Consider the following 16,855-nt stretch of genomic DNA (forward strand, 5'->3'; position numbering starts at 1 on the left):
TTTCCCCACTACAAAGAAGTTGATCCTGGTATATAGTCTGTGGACCTGGGAGAAGAAGGAGAACTCCTTCTCCCCTCGGTGTCTGAAACTCCATGGGTCCACTGCCCCCTACTTTCTAGAGTTTTCTTTCCCCCTCCCCACCAGGCACACTCTTACTGTCAGGAGTTTTCCCGCTGACCCCCTCACCCGTACTTCCCTGTGCTAGCTCACCCACTAGTGCGGTGCTCACCCGCAAGTAGGTGCCCTCCTCAAGCAATCTTCACCTTCCCCCACCCATCGTTTTTCCTCTACCCTTTCCCCCTCCTCACCCATTTCTGTGTCCTAACACACTCACCCCCTCCTTCCTGAGACTCATAGTCAGATCAAAGACGAGGCAGAACTATCCCACGTAATTAGTCTCCTCTTTTTAAACCTATGAAACTAAAGTTCTGGTTCACTGCTGGTGTCACTGCCTACCAAGCCCTTGTTGGTGCACAAATTGGTCTACTTCTGCCGGTGCAGTGGAGTAGTACTCCCTACCCTAGAAAGTCACCCAGAGTTTAGCACAGTACAGAATCAAAAACCGCCCTTGGCTTTTGTATAGGGCCACTTTGGCTGTGTTGAATTCCGCCCGGCGCTTGGCCAGGTCTGCCTCAATGTCCTAATACACACGAATCGAGTGTCCCGCCCACTTACATGACTATTGTGCCATCCACAATTCAGGATATTTTCCAGGTCTTGGTCCCGATGCAATTTTGTGATGATGGCCCGCAGCTGCTCTCCGGCATTGGCCGGAGTGACCCATAGGCTCTGTCCGCTTCGGGGGGCTTGGGAGTGCTTTCCCCTCCGACAAGCTTGCCACATACTGTGTAGTGTTCGTGTCCTCAATGCCCTCCAGTAGGCCCACAATGCGGAGGTTTTGACAGCCTGACTGGTTCTCTTGGTCTTTGACCTTTCCCTTCCAGCATCCCTTGCGTCACCACCAACTTTGCCATCTGTGTGTCTAGTGACGCGATCCGGTCATTCTGGCTGGTCGCAGCCTTTTCTAGCTCACGGATTGTCACCTCCTGTGTCTCTAGTCGCCACTTTGCTTTTTCCAGCGCTGCTTGAAAGCGGACCAGTGCCTCCGTTACCGCCACCTTCACATTCGTCATCATTTCTCTGTGCAATTGGAGCTCCTGTGTCAGGAGGTCCATCAATTTGTCTATCGGTGGGGTAGTCTGACAAATGTCCTGGCGGCCCATCGATTCGGGTGCGGCTGATTCCTCGTCACCCCATATGTTCGTTATCTCCTCAATCTTCCACCCCAGGCCGTTGCTACTTCTGTCGTCCTTTCAGCTCATCAAGTTGTTGCTTGGCATGCCTTGTTCGTTGTGGTGGTGTTGGGTCTTTTTTCCGGGTTTCGCAGTCTATTGTTGGGCTAAAAGTTCCAATTTCAAGTTTTCAGGATGAGGACCACATTTCCCGCGACCGCTCACCGGAAGTCTTCCATCCTTGCTTCTTTTGGTAAACTAGAAGGCAGTCCATTTGGAATGCACAAGCCTCTTAAATATTATAAAATCATGGTAACTAAATCTAGAAATGTTTACAAAGTAAATTTAAACTAGGAATGTACACTATGAGCAAGTAGCAACCAAATGACAGTAAAAATAACTTTTGTTTTTTAAATGTGGCAAAGTGACTCAGTTAATGATACTTTACTCAGTAGAAGGAAGGTTTTACAGTCATATGCTTTAAATAAAATATGTGTGCTCATTATATTGCTGCTTGGTATATATTATTGTCATTACATTGAAATCCAGCTGCATTTGATCTGCTAAAATTAGTTTTTTTAATTCTCAGAATTGACCTGCAATCAACCAAATTCACACCATCAACATTGGGTGTCAGATGTGTTTTACTGGATTCACTTGACTGACATCATCAAAATTGTAGGAAGTATAGGCTGTCATTCGGATTCTATAACACAGGAATTCAAACATTGGGCACATACGACAAGAATGGAAGTAATCACCCAGATTTGTCTGGGCATCATCAAATTGAGGTCAGAGCATCATGTTTAAATAACTTGTATGATGTCCATGTCCTTTCGTGTTCACTCTGATCTCTTGAACCATGTCTAATACACAGCAGCAATTACTGGACATAAGTGGGATATATTCCAATTACAGCATTGTCCATCACCTGGATAATCATACAACAATCCTTCCTTCTATTTAAAAGAGTAACACGTCATCACCCTCTCTATAATTACTATTCCATTGGTTCCTGACAACAAAAAGTGGTAATTGAGCTAATTGAGACACTTAAATTGAGCAATTAATTACAGTCCACAATATTAGCGTTCATATAAAAGAAGAGTGCTGTGTGAAGCCAGGAAATGCTAAACCAAATAACTCATTGAAGTAAAGGAGGGTGTCAAAATAAGCTTCCAGCCTGCTGTGTCATCCAAGAAAGATGCTTGCCCCTGCTGCTCTAACAATCCTAATTATCCAATGCTACACAAGCAGACTTTGGATGACATGCAAAGAAAAAAGGCCATTTTAAAAAAGTTAAAAATATACCAGTAATTAGCCACAACTGTACACACGAAAGAGGCTCTTCACGGCTTCAAGGCATATTACTTGAACTGAAATAAGTTGAAACAATTCTACCTTATAATTTGCTAAATTATAAAGAAAGTAAAACTGAATCATTAAAACCTATTTTCTATAGGCCATTTAAAAAACAGCACATCCAAACTTTCAGCTTTATTGAAAAACAATGGGTGCAAATCTTCAAATACTGAAATCTGACAGGCAGCACAGTGGCACAGTGGATAGCACTGCTGCCTCAGAGTGCTGAGGTCCCAATTCTCAATCCATGCCAATATATTACTTCCAATCCTATGTGGTTGAATTTTGCACACTAACCTCTTATGTGGGGCTTTATCAAAAACGTTCTGAAAATCCAAATACACCACATCCACTGGTTCACCCACATCTATTCGACAAGTTACATCCTCTAAAAATCCTAGTAATTTGTGAAACACTATGGCACTTTCATAAACCCATGCTGACTAGTCTAATCCCTTTGATATTTTCTCATGTGTCCTCTTATTGCATCCTTTATAATAGACTATCATTTTTCCTATTACTGATATTAAACTAACTGGTTCAAGAAAGCAGCTCACCACCAATTTCTCAAGGGCAATTAGGGATGGGCAACAAATGCTGGCCTAGCAAGCGAAGCCCACATCCTGTAAAAATGAATTTTTTACAGATTCAGTTTTCTCCCTCCCTAAATTTCTTAGATAGCAGGGTTATATTTGCCACCCTTCAAACTGCTGGAACTGTTCCAGAATTAACAGAATTTTGGAAGATGTTCATTATCAGGAGCTGGAAATTTATCAACTTTCAATCCCATTAATTTCTCCAGCATAATTTCTCTTGTAATACTAATTTCCTTCAATTTGCTTTTCTCACTAGACCCTTGATTAAGTTTCATTATTGTTCAAAATTGAGATTATCACTGTCGAATCACCCCATTAATTTCTCTACCCTATGGAGAACTACTCCTGATTCTCCACAAAACCAAGTCTTTCCTGCTTAGTGTCATTCTAGTACTTCTAGTGGTCTACTCCTGCTGTTGTTGCTTGTGTATATCTGCCCTGTGACCTCTCTAAAAGCTTTGAGACCCATCCTAAAATACAAAAGAATTGGACACGATCCTTTAGCTGGGATCAGTCCGGCATTTTGTAAATGTTTAGCGCAATGTGCTTATTATGTACTCTGTGGCCCTGACTTTATCTCAGAGGTGGGTAGAGAGCTTGGTGGGAGTGGGGGTGCAGTTCTGTGGGTGCAATAATTTAGCCTGGAGCTGATTAACATTTTCCCCAACATTTCCCAACTGTGGCCAGCCAGATTGAGAGACGGGTTGACTATTCGGCCCCAGGACCCAACCAAGGAGAGGAGAAAGGGAGGGATCAAAAAGGCCAATAATGGTGGAGTCCTTATTATTCGAGTATGCCCAAGCTGTAAGCAATTTCATCATCTTCTGTGGGTCCTCTTCTGACTGAAGAGTCCAATGAAGGAAAGGAATGAAGTCCACAAAACTGGCAGTTCATGTTGCCATTGCTGGTGCTGGGGAAACTTCTGCAGTTGCTTGTCTCAACATGGACCAATCAGCTGCAGCATTTTCTAAGGAAAGGTGGTTTGGAATGCAAAATTTTGAGATGCTCTTTATCAAAGTCTACTTGTATCATTTGTACTGACCACCTTGATGTTGTTTGCCATGAGAAGAAGGTCTGTTCAGGGATTCTAAATCAACCATGTGGGAGATATGGCCTGCTCATCCAAGTTGAAATTTCTGCAGAGTGGTCTCTGTGCTATTGACTCCAGATGATGAAGGATCTCATTGCTTGTGACTTTGTCCTGCTATCAGGTCAGACCTCAGGTGTCATTGGTGGATGTTCTCCAGAGCACTGGAAAGGGCAATGACAGACAGTGGGTGGGGGGTGAACAATTGGATCTAGAGGCTTGATTGGAGGCCATGGCTAAGGCACAATTAGGGTTCAGGAGAAGATAGGACAAGGCAAACCAGTAGATTTGGGAGGGAGGTGGGGGGGAAAGGTTAAAGAGTTTGCTTCACAAACTCATGCTGATATTGCCATGTGAGAGTATGTTTAAGAAATGGGTGTTTAAGAAATGCACCTTTAAGAAATGGGTGTTTATCAGTGATGTCAGAGTGTAGGTGGAGCTGGGCTGTCTGTCAGCTTTTTACTTTTGTTTTAGGCTGTTTGCTGCAGGGTGTGCTCTAGTTTTGTTTTCAGAGCTGGATAGCTGCAGTCACAGCCAGAAGGGGTAGGAGTCTCTCTCTCTGCAATCTAAAGACTGTAAATCGATCCTTTGGTGATTTAAAACTAATAACTGCTCTCAGTCGTGACTTTAACCTGATGTGCTTCTGTTTAAAGGTTTTTTGTTTTTTTAAGTCTTCTGGATGTTAAAAGGACAGCTTAAGCATGACTTAGTGTTGTATTTTTTGGGGGTTGTATTTGAATTGATGGTTGCTAAGATGTTCACTGTATGTTTTAAAAAGGTTAACTTGAGTTCATAGAATAAACATTGTTTTGCTTTAAAAAATACTTTTCCATTTCTGCTGTACCACACCTGTAGAGTGGGCCGTGTGCTACCCATACCACAATCTATTAAAAATTGTGGGTCAGGTGAACTCCAGGATACACTTTGGGGTTCTCTAAACCCTGGCCCATAACAATATTCATATATTGACTAATATTATTCAAAGTGCCATAAATGTTGTTCTAATCCTCATTGGGTTTTTTTTTAAATAGAGATGCGGCATTTGCAGTCCTCTGATCTCTGTTCTTTCCCAATTCTTAGGATTGGAGGACTGTCCAAAACGATTGTAGTTAGAGCCTCCACAATTTAAACGTCCCCCAACAACATGGGATATATTCAACCCGGCTCCCGGCTTAGGTGACTTAACTGCTTTGAGTGCTGACCTTTTAAATGCCTTATGGGGCCTCACGATAGCATGGTGGTTAGCATCAATGCTTCACAGCTCCAGGGTCCCAGGTTCGATTCCCGGCTGGGTCACTGTCTGTGTGGAATCTGCACGTCCTCCCCGTGTGTGCGTGGGTTTCCTCCGGGTGCTCCGGTTTCCTCCCACAGTCCAAAGATGTGCGGGTTAGGTGGATTGGCCATGCTAAATTTCCCGTAGTGTAAAGGTTAATGGGGGGATTGTTGGGTTAGGGGTATGTGGGTTTAAGTGGGGTGATCATTGCTCGGCACAACATCGAGGGCCGGAGGGCCTGTACTGTTCTATGTTCTATGTTATCTTTATTTTTATCTTATTCTACTTCTTCACTGCTTCCTCTTTTACTGTGATATTGGCTGCATCCTCTTCTTTAGTGAAGACAGGTCCAAAGTGTCCTCTGCCTCCACAACGTGATCATTTTTATCCCTAATCAGCCCCACCCTATTCTGACTTCCCTGTTAGTATTTAGATTTTATAAAATAATATGGGCTTTTCTGTTATGTTGCCACTCACCTGTTCTCATAAAAAAAGTTTGTCTCTCTTTTTTTGTATAAAGTTAGAGTACCCAATTCTTTTTTTCCAATTAAGGGGCAATTTAGCGTGGCCAATCCCCCTAACCTACACATCTTTGGGTTGTGGGTGGTGAGACCCACATAGACGGGGGCGATGTGCAAACTCCACATGGACAGTGACCCGGGGCAGGGATCAAACCCGGGTCCTTGGCGCTGTGAGGAAGCAGTGCTAATCACAGCACCAGCGTGCCGCCCTAAAAAGCTTGTCCTGCTTCATTCCTTTTTTGGTTCTACTTATGTTGATCTCTACTGAAGCTAACATTTATCTTGAGCATTCTTTTTCTTTTTAACCTCTATATCTCCAGAAAGCTCCAGCTTTGGAAATCTTTATTTTCTGACTGTAGAAATGTTTCCTGTTTGTCCTGAACATTTCCATCTTGAAGGTCTCCCAATACAGTATTCATTTACCTGCCAATTTTTGATTCTAATCCACCTCGGCCAAATTATTTTTCAAACTACTGAAATGAGCACTCAAGTCAAGTATTTTCACATTTAATTTTTATTTCCATAACTACACTAAGCCTAAAGATTGCAATCACTTTTTCTCCCCAAATGCTTTTTTACACTTGGGTCACTGTGCGGACTCTGCATATTCTCTCTGTGATAGCGTGAGTTTCTCCCGGATGCTCCGGTTTCTTCCCACAAGTCCCGAAAGACGTGCTGTTAGGTAATTTGGACATTCTGAATTCTCTCTGTGTACCCGAACAGGCGCCGGAAAGTGGTGACTAGGAGCTTTTCACAGTAACTTCATTGCAGTGTTAATGTAAGCCTACTTGTGACAATAAAGATTATTAAATTAAACAAAATCATGTTCACTTGCTCCATTTCATTCCCCAAACTAGATCCGGCATAGCTTTTTGTCTCATTTGACTGAAAACATACCAGTGCAGAAAATTCTCTTGTACCCATTTCAGGAATTCCTCCCCTTTTTGCCCTTTACATTGTTATTTCCCCAGTCATTAGTGGGGTAATTTCCTCCCACAAGTCCCGAAAGATGTACTTCTTAGGTGAATTGGACATTCTGAATTCTCCCTCAGCGTACCTGAACAGGTGCCGGAATGGGGCAATTAGGGAATTTTCCCAGTAACTTCATTGCAGTGCTAATGTAAGCCTACTTGTGACACTAATAAAGATTTTTAAAAGATTAGCAGTGGGGCAAAGCATGGTTGAGTTCTCGCACCAACTCTCTTTGGTATATTGTTCTCCATGCTACCATAATGTGCTTTCAACAATTCAAATCAGTGGCAAGCTATTTAACTTGGCAAGACTGTGCGCCAAGACTGTTGGCTGATGACGCCATGTTGGTATCCCATATCCAAGCTCACTTGCAACAGCTTGTAGATTGGTTCTCCTGGGCCTGGTCCTCCTGGGCCTACAAGGGGTTTGGACTGACAATTAGCATCAATCTCACTCTGGAGGTCGTCAATACCTTGGATCAACAATTATCAGCAACCTCTTCTTTGATGCTGAACTCAGCACTAAGATTGTCAAGAGCGCAGCTGTCATGTCAAGTAGAGAAATCAAATGTGGACCAACAGCAAATCTAACCGAAAAGCACTTTCCTTTACATTACTGAGGCATGGGCAGTAAGTAGACTCTCAGAATTAAGGCATCATAACTGTTGTCAGAATACCAGACATTGACCTGGATGATACTCTGTCTATGATAAACACACCAGCTTTTCATTAAGGGCCTGTTGTTGACTAGTGGATGTGTCAAGGGGTTTTGCAGCCACTGAAGTATTGTTGAAGTATAGTCAATGTTGTAATGTAGGAAACATTGCAGCAAATATTTGCACAGCACAGGATATAAGTTCACAAAATATTTTGCCTGCTAACAACGCCGCATCCATGGCAGATGCTGAGAGGGACCTTGTTCTAGGACTAAGTCCACAAAGTGTGGAGCATTGTCTGAAATCACAATAGCCGAATACCCCGTCCCCTTCACCCAGAGGAGAAAAAAACCTACTCACCAGAAAAACGTCAATTTGTCAATAAACCTGATAGACATGGGGGAAAAAAATCCCTTAGGTGAAAACATGCCATGGATCAGCCCCCCACCACCTGCTCCATAAAAGCCAACAATGCCTTAGCTACCCTTGATGGAGGCAGCGACCTTGGCCTTGATCCCCCCAACTGTGGATCTGGAACACTGTTTCAGTACCACCCTCCCCATCCTCCCCACCAAAGATGAGTTGATGCAAGTCCAAGTCAGGAATGAAGGCCAACAACCTCCTAACAAACTCCATATAAACCCAGTATCGCACATAGACATTTGACCAGAACTACCAAAGTGCCCACCAAAGCCCTACTGACCATCACATATCTACCACTAGGATCCAAACTAGCATAATGAGCTGCAGCTAGCCCCACCACTTCACTTCCATGAGCTAGTAAACCCGTTGGCTAGCAGGGCCCCCACACAGGGGAAAAAAATAACTATTTCCCAGACCGAAGACACAAAGGAGAACAAAACTCCTTCAAACATCATATTCCAACCAGGAGCTATATATTCCTCACAACCACAGTACAGTGAATAACATTAAGCCCCCCACCAACGCCCAACATATGAAACAATCGTCCCACCCAGGAACAAAGAAATACAAATACAAGGAACCCCACCAACTCTCCACACCCATTTACCCACCACCAACAACCAAATACCTCGCAAAAAACCCAATCAATTCGAACCAAGCCCACATTTTTTTACAAAGGCATTGACATCCTCCGGTGCATCAAAATAATTCTTCGTCTCAAAAGTCACTCAGAGCCATGTCGGGTACATCACCCCAAACCAAACTCCACTTTACATAGGGCAGATTTGGCTTTATTAAACGCCGCCTGCTTCCTTGCCAGTTCCGCTCCAACATCCTGGTAAACCCCTGATGGAGTGGCCTCCCATTTATAGTCCTGATGCTCCTTAGCCCATTTCAGGACCTGTTCCTTCTCATGGAAGCTGTGAAACCATACACTAACATCCCGTGGTGGTTCTTTCGATCAGGACTTCTGCCAGAGAGTCCGATCCAGCTCGGAGGGGATGCAAGTCCACCCTCCCTCAACATCTTTCGAAACATCTTAGAAAAATATTCCGTGGGAGATGGGCCTTCCATTCCTTCCGGCAACCCCATGATTCTGACATGATTGTGCCTCCTAGAGCAGTTCTCCAGCTCATCGACCTTGGCTCTCACTGCATTATTTCCCATGGACATCAGAGAGCTTTCATTCAGTGTGTATCGAAATAGCCATTTCTGTTTCCTTAATCGGTGCACCTTATGTCAGCACCTTATACCATCGATCAGATGGGATTTTATGCGAAAAAAATGCCCAGAAACTGGGCAAATAGTGCCAAAAATCAAGTACCTTGGTGGGAGCTACCTAGTGTGCGACCTTTCCCTATATGCCACCATTGGAATTCCCCGGCTGATATTATATTAAAGAAGAGAGAGCAATTATGAAGTGTGATTGATTAGATGAACTCACTGGGCACTCAGATAAGGCCCGTTGCTAGTCTTGATGTGTTCGATTTAAGCACTGCAATTAAACATCCAAAGTAGAAATGTTTCAAGAGCAAATAAAACATTTGAAAAGATTAAATCTGAAGAAATATACACTCAAGTTTCCATCCTTAGGTTGCCCAAAGAAAATGAAACTATACATTTTAGCAAAAGTTCACATGTTAATCTTCCAGATGGGTATTCTAGTGCAGCTGGTTTCATTATATTTCTTATGGGTGAAAATGGGAAATGCTATCCTTTAGCTTGGGAAGTTAAGAACATATAAAGGACTTGTTAAAAGTACTTCAGCTGCTGAAACACTGGTTCATGTGGATTCTTTTTGTTAAATATTTTTTACTGAGATTCTGTACAAGGAGCATCCTAAAGATACTTTATGCGTTGAACATTATACACATAATCATTCATTGTGGTTATTGTACATGCTAAGAAAAATATACATGAGAAAGGGTTACAGGTTAACCTTGCTCGTTTGAAACAAATGCTGGAGAGAAAGGAAATCGCTTTTAAAAAATAGGTGGATGCAAGTCATCAACTGATTGTTTTATGAGTTGCATGTACAAATAAATTGTTATGGGATCCTAGATGAGGGGCATCTCACAATGTAGATAGTTTGTACATAATATGGAGGTTTTTGATTTCATTGGGTTTGAAACTTTAATCATACATATTAACTCTAATATTTATTTCAAGAGCGAAAAACTCCTCAGTTAATTGTATATTAATCGTGTGCAAGTGGTGGGGACTAACTGGGCGCTCCCTTGGGCACTATAAATCAATACATATCAAAACTATGTTGTTGACTTGTAATTGTAACTTTGGCTCCAGTTCAATCTTGCACCAACTAGATTTCTTGAATAGAGCAATAATTTACCATTTATTTTTAAACTACATTTTATTTTGTTATATATAACAGCTTTATTATTTGTTAACCCCATGTATAAATCATTAACAGTAATGTCAAACTAGAAATAATTACAGGTCCTTACCATCCAATGTGCAAAGAGCAAATAAGCCAGACTTCAACGTGTCATCACAGGAGCCTGTGAACAGAATGGAAAATGTTTTTATTTATACTGAATACTCTTTTGTTTTCACCTTGCCTGAAGGAGTGTCTTGTTTAATGATGTGGCTGCTGTCTGTAATTGAGAATGCTGCATCCCTCCACTTTGGAAGATTAATGAGGTACATGAACCCAAATCCTTTCTTTGCCTTTACACAACAGTCAAGCTCAAAGGTATGACCACTCCTGGGAACCTGGCCACACTATTCAATTAAAACGACGACTTGATTATTTTACCTTCCACGGAGAGGTGTTTTTCAGCACCTCCTCAGATTCACAAAACTGAGGTTAGCATATAGCTAGATCAAATTTCTAATCAGCTATCTTGGTGATAAATAGTGTAAACTAACTGGTTAGGGAACACATTTAAAATCTCAATCTCAATTAGATTTACCCGTTTAAGAACTTAACATATAAAAACTTATTTAATTGTATTCTGAAATGTTTTACCGGGGACAGTTATCATTATTTTCTTGTGCCTGTACCATCTTCAGGAATTTCATCATACTTAGAAAGAAAGGTTTATTCCCAAGAAACAGTGTGTTGAATGTTCATTGCAGTCTTTAACAAAATGAAAGTTCAGTACAAATCTCAACTTCATAGGTTTCTTACACTGTCTGCTAGAATTTCCTTCCATTAATTTGAATGAAACGAAGGGCAGCAAGGTGCCACAGTAGTTAGCACTGCTGCCTCACGCCACTGAGGACCCGGGTTCAATCCCAAGCCCCGAGTCACTGTCTGTATGGAGTTTGCATATTATTCCCGTGTCTGCGTGGGTCTCACCCCCACAACCCTGGCTAGGTGGATTGGCCACGCTAAACCGCCCCTTAATAAACGAAAGAAAAAAATAATAATTTTTTTAAAAGTTTAATGAAAGGAAAGTAAGAGGGTTTTCTTCAGTGTGATCCTTCACAACATATTCTATTTTATACACTCTATCCAGACAGTACTTAATGCCAAGGTAATAATCTAACTCCATATCCACAATTCTCTAGAGTAATACGGTGGCCTTAAAGGAACAGCCCAAGTTGGCAGCTAAATATCGCAACAGCAATGCAGTCACAAAAAGATCTGCTAATTCACGTAAATACTTCCAAAGTGCATTCTGGTATTGGCATATTCGGTTGGCTGACTGTACATTTGTCTGTAGTTCATGTAAAACGTGACTGAATGAGAACAGCCAAATTGAGAAGCCAACATCTAAAAACCCCAAAATTCCATACTCCTGTCCCAACATGACTAAATTCCCTGAATTATCAAATCCTTCCTGCCAACTTTGTTTGTTCAATACTCTATGGGCACGATTCTCCAGCCTCATTATGCTCTCGCGCAAGGGAAACGAGGTCAGTGAATAGCGGGAGAGGCCAAAAACTGTTTAGGGGATGTTTAGCACAGGGCTAAATCACTGGCTTTGAAACCAGACCAAGACAGGCCAGCAGCATGGTTCAATTCCCGTAACAGCCTCCCCGAACAGGCGCCGGAATGTGGCGACTAGGGCCTTTTCACATTTGAAGCCTACTTGTGACAATAAGCGATTTTCATTTCATTTTTTTTTCCAAACGAGAACCACGCCAGGTACCAAAGAGTTTGCAATGTTAACCAACCCGCTCCTGTAGGTGTAATTGGGGTCTCATCTTAGCATGGCATGAAACCAATTATCACCACTTATGCCTCATTTCCATACAATTAATGAGAGTCCCACCATATCCAACAGCCTCCCACCAGTCAGCGGCCTCCCCTGCAAGTGGTCACGCTGCCACCGAGTAGTGCTCCTTCTCAAAAATGTGAATCTGGTGAAAGGGAAGCTGAGGAGGTGAGTAGCCATCTTTTCTCACAAATAGCCGGTGGAGATGGGCTTCCCACCCGAGTCCTCGGCGGGGGTTGGGGGAACGCTCTGCAGGGGTGCACCTCCACGAGAGGGTGGGGAGGGAAGACACTGAGGGGGGGGGGGGGCAACCCAGGGACAACACCGCGCAGCGCCACCAACGCCACCTGGATATGGTGTACCCCTTCCGGGCACAACCCTTGCCCAAGCCTGTTTGTCGCACCGACCACCCATAACCCCCACCGACGGCCGAGGCCTCTGGCTGTGTGGCTGAAGGTTATTGCTAATCAGGAATTGGCAATCGTGGTTAAGTGAGCACAACCCAAGTGGATTTCTGTGGGTGCAAGTCATTGTCTAGCATCCCAATCACACCTTGATGCCTGCTCACTGTGCTTGAATATTGCCGGAAGCAACACCACACACAGCAGCCAACATCCAAACACCTAGGGGATGGGGCACAGCTCCATGAATATGTCACAGCCGGAGGGTTGGTGATTGCCACGGGGAGGGGATGCCTGGAGAGATGGACCAAGGATTGTGGAAGATGACAGAGGCGTCATACTAGTTGTGCACAAAGGTATTTATTGTGTTTGACAATTCCCCCACCCTCCCAATGGTGCCATCCTCATCGCCCCGCACCCGCCCCTCTCCCCTATCTATCTCTCCAACCCCATCCCCCTCCCTCAGTGCCCCTCGATGTGATTTGCCCTTCTAGCTCTACCACTATGTCAAGGTGTGTCCCCAGGATGCACATCTAAGGTGGAGGCACCCAGCTACTTACCACCTCCTGTGGCCTTCGATGCTCCTGGCAGGTGTCCCCTGGGGGCTCTGAGGCCAAAACATCCTGTCCCGTGTGCTGGCTGCGTCTGGTTTCTCGTGTGCAGAAGAGTCAAGTATACTAGGGCCAATTAGCTGCATTATTTCCCCTCAACAATTATGCAACTTGGGAGTCTCTTCACTTCAACCTTAGTTCCAAAGCTGATGACGGCATTTAGGGACTCATACACTTACCTCTGTTGATGCTGCCAATTAAATGAGTGGAAACATTTTTATTGTGAATCCGGCCCGAAGTCTGGTGAAGAATCACGTCCCGGATGTGAGCCTCACTGTGGAGAAGGAGAAAAAAAAATGTGGGCACTGAAAACAGAATTATCAAGATAAACAAGGTTATGGAAAGAGAACCAATGACTTTAAGAACACATTTTCATTCTTCATATATTTACATACACTTAAAACAATATTTGCTGACTGAACATTTTAATCTTCCATATAGCTGAGCCATATTGCCAAGAAAGTACAGATTCAATCCACACGCTGTTCTGAATTAATTAAGCTTCAGCTAAGACAGTAGATGTGACCCCAATACTGGCCTTTATACTACTCAGTCAGGGAGGAGAAATCATTACATTCATATTTCTAATCACTGATTAGGTTTCTTTTTTAAGAACGCACATTGGTGAGGATTGGATTAGACATGGCTGCAAGGGGATCAGTTCATGCGGGTGTGGGAATAGCAGCTTTGCCACAGGCACTGGACCACTCGCATTATAATCCATCATTTATCCTGATTGCCGAGCCCTGGTTTGCCTCATCCATGATCTAACATTTGATGTTATGTCCCTCGAAGACTTCTGGATTCGTATTGGTGAGAATATACCTGAAAACGTGAAGAAATCAGGCAATAAAAGGGTGTAGCCAGATTCAACGAGGGTGGAGCTGCCTTTTCACGATGGTGACTTGATCCTCAATCCGTCTCTTGACCCTGCGCTCTGAGGTGTTCTCAAGGTGCTGAAAATGATGACTGCGTATCAGTTATTAACCAGAGACTCGGCATGCTGACACAAAACCCAAGTTCTCATGAGGTTGAGTTGCAGAAAATCAATAAAAAGATTGATGAAACGGAGGAAAGAATCCTAAAAGTCAAAAATGCTGGTTCTTCAACTGAAGCTCATATTCAATCCTTGCAAAAATCAGCTATGTGGCATGTTAGAAATCCTGGAAGATTTGGGGAATTGAGGTCAGAGACAGAATATCCGAGTCATCGGTCTGCCTGAAGGAGTGAAGGGTAATGTTCCTATTAAGTTCTTTGAGAACTGGCTGCCATGTTTTCTTATGGTTGATATGAAGGTTGGGTGTTTCAAATTGTATAGCCGCACTATATCCTGTCTTTGGGGCCAAGGGACAATCAATGTTTCAGGCCTAAAATCATTCACTCCCACAATTTTAAAGATCGCCAGAGGGTCCTGGAGATGCCGAGGAGCGGTGGGGCCTGACTCCACGAGGGAGTGAGGATTTCCTTCTTCCAGGACTTTTCACAGCGATGCAGAGGAAGCGTTCGAAGGTAACTCAAGGCAGCTGGAGTGAATTGTGCAATGCATATTCCTGCGACCTTGAAAGTGATATCAAACGACTCCGTTCAGTCTTTCGATAGAAGACTACTACCTTGGCCTTCATTATGTCCATGACGGGCAGGGAATTGGACTGATATTCTGCAGCTCAGAATCCTCAAAAGCTCTAATCCGGACTTTTGCCCCATCATGGTGTTATTTATCTGATTTTGTCATTTATTCGGCTTGATGGGAGACATTGAGCACTGTACTGAATGTCTTCTTCTGGTCCTCGAATGTTTTGGAGACTCCAATCATCCTTATGCATAATAGCTGTGTCACATGTGTCGAGCAGCACCGTAGCAGAAGTGGATAGCATTGTGGCTTCACAGCGCCAGGGTCCCAGGTTTGATTCCCCGCTGGGTCATTGTCTGTGCGGAGTCTGCACATTCTCCCCGTGTCTGCGTGGGTTTCCTCCGGGTGCTCCGGTTTCCTCCCACAGTCCAAAGATGTGCAGGTTAGGTGGATTGGCCATGATAAATTGCCCTTAGTGACCAAAAAGATTAGATGGGGTTATTGGGTTACAGGGATAGGGTAGAAGTGAGGGCTTACGTAGGTCGGTGCAGACCCGAAGGGCCTCCTTCTGCACTGTATGTTCTATGCTAACTACCTGTCCTCTTTTTTATTGTCCTTGTATTAAACATGGCAGAATCGAGTGGTGCCATTGCTGAAGGGTGGCTGGTGGATACAGGTATTCATGGGTGGGCTTAAAATACGGGAGAGGCATTGACTCCCTGTTGGCTCTCTTCTCCTTCTTGTTGAGGAGGTTATATCATGTATCAGGGGAAATTATACTGCTATTAGACAGGAGCATAAATTGTGAACAGATGTTCTCAGGGAAATGCACAACAGTAATGTGGGGGCTGTTTCGGGAGCACTTGCTGTAAGTGCTGGATAGTTTTGTCCCATTGAGACAAGGAAGGAATGGTAAGGTGAAGGAGCCTTGGATGACAAAAGAAGTGGAGCTTCCAGTCAAGAGGAAAAAGGAAACTTACTTAAGGTTGAGGAAGCAAGGATCTGACACCCTCTCGAGGGTTACAAGGTAGCTAGAAAGGAACTCAAAAATGGACTTGGGAGAGCTAGAAGGGGGCATGAAAAAGCCCTGGCGAGATTAAGGAAAACCCCAAGGCGTTCTACACTGTGAGAAATAAGAGGATGAATAGAGTGAGAGTAGAGCTGATCAAGGATAATGGAGGGAACTTGTGCCTAGAGTCTGAGGAGGTAGGGGAGGTCCTAAATAAATATTTTGCTTCAGTATTCGTGAGAGAGAGGGACCGTGTTGCTCATGAGAACAGTGTGAACCAGGTTAATAGGCTTGAACAGGTTGATATTAAGGAGGATGTGCTGAAAATTTTGAAAAGCATCAGGATAGATAGGTCCCTGGGCCTGACGGGATATACCCAAGGTTACTACGAGAAGCGAGGGAGGAGATTACTGTGCCGTTGGCGATGATCTTTGCGTCCTCACTCTCCATTGGAGTAATACCAGATGATTGGAGGGAGGCAAATGTTGTTCCCCTGTTCAAGAAAGGGAATAGGGAAATCCCTGGGAATTACAAATCAGGCAGTCTTACATCTGTGTGACCAAAATACTGGAAAGGATTCTGAGAGACCGGATTTATGCTTATCTAGAAAAACAGTTTGATTAAAGATAGTCAGCATGTCTTTGTGAGGGGCAGGTCATTCCTCACAAGCCTCATTGAATTCCTTGAGGATGTGACAAAACACATTGATGAATGTTGGCAGTGGATGTGGTGTATATGGATTTCAGTAAGGCATTTGATAAGGTTCCCCATGGTAGGCTCATTCAGAAACTTAGGGGCATGGGATACAGGGAAATTTGGCTGTCTGGATACAGAATTGGCTGGCTGAAAGAAAACAGTGAGTGGTAGTGGATGGAAAGTATTCTGCCTGGAAGTCGGTGACCAGTGGTGTTTCGCAGTGATCTGTTCTGGGACCTCTGCTCTTTGTGGTTTTTATAAAT

At 43.6% G+C, this 16,855-nt stretch overlaps 1 protein-coding gene across 3 annotated transcripts in view; it reads right to left on the bottom strand.

Moving 5' to 3' along the window:
* The window catches only part of itfg2 (integrin alpha FG-GAP repeat containing 2), a 104,106-nt gene that overhangs the window by 51,226 nt on the left and 36,025 nt on the right, over window positions 1-16,855 (bottom strand). For all 3 annotated transcript variants that reach the window (XM_038780280.1, XM_038780279.1, XM_038780281.1), the window contains 2 exons: window positions 13,497-13,591; window positions 10,587-10,640 (listed from right to left, as the gene is read on the bottom strand). In XM_038780280.1, the coding sequence (XP_038636208.1) occupies window positions 10,587-10,640; window positions 13,497-13,591 (149 nt within the window). The remainder of the gene's footprint in view (window positions 1-10,586; window positions 10,641-13,496; window positions 13,592-16,855) is intronic.

Source organism: Scyliorhinus canicula, chromosome 20, assembly GCF_902713615.1.
Source record: "Scyliorhinus canicula chromosome 20, sScyCan1.1, whole genome shotgun sequence".
In the NCBI taxonomy this organism is placed as follows: domain Eukaryota; kingdom Metazoa; phylum Chordata; class Chondrichthyes; order Carcharhiniformes; family Scyliorhinidae; genus Scyliorhinus; species Scyliorhinus canicula.